Genomic DNA, 5,498 nt, shown 5'->3' with positions numbered 1-5,498 from the left:
CTTCTTCAAAGATTTCGCTCCGAGTGGCAGCGGGGGGTCGACATGGAGTGGACTTAAACATAATAGAATTAGTTACATTATGAAAATTATTATATATATAAATTAATTTTAAAGTTGACTGATCAAAATAAGCAACCAAATGTATAGGAGAAAAAAAATATTTTGAATCAATTTTTTTTAATAAAAAGTAACTAATTGATATATTATCTACATCAAAAGTAACCAAAAGGTTATTATTTAAAAAAAAAAAAAAAACTTGCAAAATACTAAAATTTTTTAAAGCGAGATTTTATTTTATTTTTGGTAATTACTTTAGATTTTGGTATTTATGTTGACGTGACATATTGGTATTTGTGTAAATACTTTTCTTAAATGTATTTTTGTAAGTAAAATTAATTTTAGGTATAATATTGAAGAAAACATTTTTTTCTTGGCAAGGATTATTTTGCAAAATTATTGATTCTCCATACACCATCAGTGGTAAAATGGTAATCTTTCTCTTTTTTAATTTTGATTTTTAGCAAAAACGGTGTCGTTGGAAATTGTCACCCACCCATGTCATCATAGTATAGGTCCCCTAAAACGCACGCTTTCCCACTAGAAAGGAGAAAGGAGGGCTTCTTCTTTCTTCTTCTTCTTCTTCTTCTTCTGACATGGGTGTCTCTTTTAGCAGAGATGGAAGAAGTAGCAGCAGATATGGAAGAAGAGGAAGAATGGTGAGTCTGGTAAGGACCTTTAACCTCAACCACGTCCATGGTAATCATGATCAAGATCAAGATCAAGATCAAAGCCCTTCCACTTCCATTATCGACCCTTCACCTAGTCCAGTCACCTCTTCTTCATCTCCTTCCGCCACTCCTCTTCCTCCTCATCCCAACTCTTCATTCCATCATCAAACGACAACGAATTTCACTAATACGACAACCTCTGCAGCTGCCCCGGTTGATTTTTCGTTCCCTTCCTTAAATTCGCAATCTTCTTCTTCTCCTCCTCGTACTCCGATTCTGCCTCCACCACCACTATCAACTTATGTTTTTGGTGCTCCTTATCCCAACCACCACATCCCTAATCCATTTCCGTCAAATAACGCTCAACCCAGGATCAATCCCCCTGTGCTGCCGCCTCCTTTTGCGAGTGCTAAAAGAATACAAAACAATGTGAATGTGCACAAGGGTACCATCAAGCTTTATACCGATGTCCATCATTCTCACTCATTTTTGCTCTCTTTCACTTTTGATGCTCTCGTTGATGGCAGGTAAACAATGAATGTGTATGCCTGTTTTTATTTAATAATGTTACTACTATGTGGAATTCAATTTCGTTATTCGGTCAAAAAACTATAAATATAATTAAATGGGTCTGCTGCTAGGTTCTTGAGTAATTAATGACAGATTGGAATGCCACTTTTGGTGATTTAGATTGAATTATTGAACTGTTGCCATGGAACAATTATGTTATGCAGTTAATTTTTCAGCTTCAATTATTCCTCCATTTTAAAGGTGTGAAACTGAAAATTTAAACGAGTTGGTGGAATGTAATCATGTATGTTGAGCCATTGTTGATCGTTTTCTTAACCAGTTTGGTTTGGTTTTGCTATGATTTTTGTTGAATTATAGATTAAGTTGATTTTCACACTGGAAAATTTTGCTAAATATGGTAAAGCTAGTGTCCACTTAATCATCACGTTTACAATCACCCGGCAATTAAGATCACTAGGCTAGCGTTTGGTTGGAGGGAATGAAATGGAATGGAATGGAAAGGAAACAACTGTTATTCTATTCATTTGTTTGGTTTTATTTTAACGTATTGGAATGTCATTCTTATTCTAACTATGTTTTCATTCTTTCTAACTAAACGCTACCTGTTTGTTATGTGAGTTTGAGTTGGAGAGAGTAAGAGTTGGAGGCAGTAGACTTAAAGGAAATATGAAACACCATGCGTTTGAGGGGATTAACATTACCACTATTTTAATTTAAAAAGTGAGGCCTACTAGGAAACACAAACTCATTGTCATTCAAATTTAATTTAAATTTTACATTTCTATTCCCATCAAGTCTAAACCTCATCTTAACGCCCCATAGGAGTCTTTGAGTAGATTTGCTGATAAGGACTCAATGGTACGGGGAAAAAATAAGACTGCAGTAGGGGTTCGAAAGGTGAAAATGGCTTTCCACATAACAAATTGTTTGAAACTTGTTTTTGTTTAGGGTTCTGAGATTGCAGATAGTTTTTTTACATTATTTTTTGCAGATAGTTTTTTTACATTATTTATAGCTGTAGACTGTTGTTTACTGTAAGTTTTCTCTGAAGGTACTGTCAGTTGTATGACTATTTTCACCTCATTGATAGACTAATCTAATGATAAGTGTGGATTAAGCGAACTACTTGATCAACATGAATTGGCTTTATCATAGTCATGTATACTATGTATGGGAGCTACTGAATTCTTCCAATATGTAATTTTGTTCTGCTTTGACTCAGTGGGATGTAGAATTTAAAACTTGAGTTGCAAATTGCAATAACCTTTTTTTATGTATGTAAATTTTGTATACTTTATGTATCTGATATTCTGATGCATTTCTCTTTTATTTATGTTATATAATCATGGGGAACAGTATCACCATATTTTACTTTGCCAAGGAAGGATCGGATTGCACATTCGCTCCACTATACCCTCAATATTATATGCCATTGAGAATTCCCTTCCAGAAAGGTCTAGGTCAGAAATTTTTTCAGCCTTCCGGAACTGGTATTGAGATAGGTTTTATTGACTATGTTTTGTTTGGAATGGGTGAGCTTGCAAATTCATCTTTGGCCAAAGACATTCTCCCGCTTGTTATTTACGTGGAAACAGACTTCCCATCTCTCTTGACAAATTTAGAGTCCATTCAGCCACTTTCTGCTGCACCTCCCCATTCACAGATTACTCAAGCATTAATTGAGCATAATGGAGAGGGCCAGTTGCTGGTCAAAGTAATCAATCAGATCCTGTGGATTGATGGAGTTCGTTATGAGCTACACGAACTTTATGGATTTGGAAATTCAGATGAATCGGGTGAGCTAGGGAAAGAATGTATAATATGCATGACTGAGCCGAAGAATGTAGCTGTATTGCCCTGTCGGCATATGGTAAGATCTCCAATCTTTAACCAATTTTGTTTATCCTGCATAATCTAAATTTTGATAAAAATAAATACATAATCTAAGTCTGCTAAAGCAATAAAATATAATGGCATTCCTTTAGCATGTGCTACGGTTTATTTATGCAAATGGCAATGTCTCTCCTTACTTGGTGGTAGTATAGGTGTTATTATGAGTTGGGTGAATTGTACGTCCTTATCAGAGAGTGTTTGTGAAACAACATCACAAGAATTGCTTAGCCTTCAAATTGAGCTTCGTTTGACTATTTTAACCCAGTGCCAAGTGCACAACTAAAACAGTCACTTGTTTGTAACCCTTGTTTCGTGATGTCCACTATGTTTGGCTTCACATTCTATCGATAATCATATTGATAACTGAGTTTACACTTGTTGCTAGAGTTATATTGGTAACTGGTTTTACACTTTTTGCTAGTCATACTGATAACTGATTTTACACTTGTTGCTAGAGTCATATTGATAACTGATTTCACACTTGTTGCTAGAGTGATATAAGTCATAGATTGGAAACTATAAGCTATTCCTGATTATGATTAATTTCCTGGTTTTGCTCTGGTTTCTAGAGTGCTATGTCTTAGAAACTATAAGATCTTCCACTTGATTTTGGACCCACCTAATGCATTTTTCTAACGGATGATCTTGGATCTCGGTTTGTCACCATATTTACTATGGTACTAGTTTTCAACCTAGGTATTGGTAAAATAAATAGTTTGTAAGAAAGGACTTACAGACAATAAATGGAAAATGCATAAGCTATTGTATTGTTGCTTATCCCTTTTCTTCCTTCATGTAGTTAATGACTTTTCTTTTAGTGTGTTTCTTTATGAGTCTTGACATAATTTTGCCATGCTGAGCTAAAGTTGCTTCTTTCTTCTTTTCTTTCCATAATGCAACAAACAAAGTTTATTACATTTCTTTTTCCCAGCAACCTCAACCTTTTCTCTCTGGACTTATCTGTTTAACTATCTTGTTATTTAAATCTGCGTTACAGTGCATGTGCAGTGAATGTGCGCAAGCATTGACAGTTCGATCGAATAAATGCCCCATCTGTCGTCAACTCATAAGAGAGCTTATACAGATCAAGATTACTAAAGGTATGGACGATTGACCCATTTAATTCCTACTATTGATGAATCATGAATCATAGTAGATTACTTGAATTACATGCCTTGCTTTTTTCCTCCAAGTAATCTTATCAATTTCACATATCAACTCTGTGACTTGATGAATACATAATTTTTTATCTCAAACAATTGTACATTTATGATTACAGCATGATGCGAGCACAGGAGGAGATTTCCTAACTATGCAAAGATTCATCGATAGACGTCATCACACAATTTTGAAGCAGGCATGCAAGTTTTAAAGCACCATAGCATTAGCTGTTTGATATTCAATTATATACAGGGAGAAAAAAAATGTACATTCCTTTAGTGAAAATCAGATATAGATACAATACAATTTATGAATATAGAAATCTTGTTCTTTAATCTTTTAATCATTGTATATAGTCTTGCAAGAATGGTTGAAATCCCCTATGGAGGAATTGATGGATTGTTTGAGAAGACACATTGAACACTTTCACTTTTTCTTTTTAGCCGTTGAAAATTTTATATTGTTATTTTACCTATATTATATATTATATAATATTTATTTAATGAGAGAGAGCATGCTTAATAAGTGGGAATACTTCATGTATGTAGCTAAAACCGAAAAAAAATAAAAAAGAGGAATCTTGGTTGCACAATTGAGCAAAAACGGAAAAAGTGGGTTTGGCTTGTCTGAGATTTGTGGGGATTTGAACGATGTGGTAAAACAAACCAGGGGACAAAAGTGACTTAACACATCTTGAATGGTATCTAAAAGTGAAAAGGAAATCAATGAGTACACTTGTTTTTTGGGGATTTGAATCTTTGTTGGGTTTGTTCTTTGCAAGGAAGGAAAAAAAAAAACAAAAAAAGCAATAGTTTCAGTATCAAGTTTCCATCTGTAATTTGCTTTTTCAGTTTGTTTAATTTAATACTCTTGTCTTTGTCACTCAATTCTCTTTGGTGAAAATGAAATGTGTGTTACTGCTCACCAATTGAAATTTTTATAGTTTACTTTCTATTAGTCTTAACTCATTTGGTCACTACAAATTCTAACATCTATCTGACTTGACTGAGTTTGACCCATTTTTTCTCCCTTAATTATTTGGATTAGAGTTAAGACTGACAAATGGGCAAGAAGACTTGGAGTACTTTGAATTCATCACTGATGGTTGGTAATGAATTAAACATCAGTAAACATTAGTGATCAATCTGACTCAGGTTCACTTCTTATTAAGTTCCATCAATGCTA

The 5,498-nt window shown here is 34.2% G+C and overlaps 1 protein-coding gene across 1 annotated transcript; it reads left to right on the top strand.

Annotated features, from left to right (window-relative positions):
• Window positions 1-536: 536 nt before the first annotated feature.
• Window positions 537-4,766, top strand: LOC115720823 (probable E3 ubiquitin-protein ligase LUL4). The gene is made up of 4 exons (XM_030650000.2): window positions 537-1,255; window positions 2,616-3,129; window positions 4,150-4,252; window positions 4,432-4,766. The coding sequence occupies exons 1-4, from the start codon at window positions 654-656 to the stop codon at window positions 4,434-4,436; spliced, it is 1,224 nt and encodes a 407-aa protein (XP_030505860.2). The 5' UTR covers window positions 537-653; the 3' UTR covers window positions 4,437-4,766.
• Window positions 4,767-5,498: the final 732 nt, after the last annotated feature.

The sequence above is a fragment of the Cannabis sativa genome, chromosome 2, assembly GCF_029168945.1.
Source record: "Cannabis sativa cultivar Pink pepper isolate KNU-18-1 chromosome 2, ASM2916894v1, whole genome shotgun sequence".
Lineage (NCBI taxonomy): Eukaryota > Viridiplantae > Streptophyta > Magnoliopsida > Rosales > Cannabaceae > Cannabis > Cannabis sativa.
The sequence above is the reverse complement of the archived record's forward strand: the minus strand, read 5'-3'. Positions and strand labels throughout refer to the sequence as shown.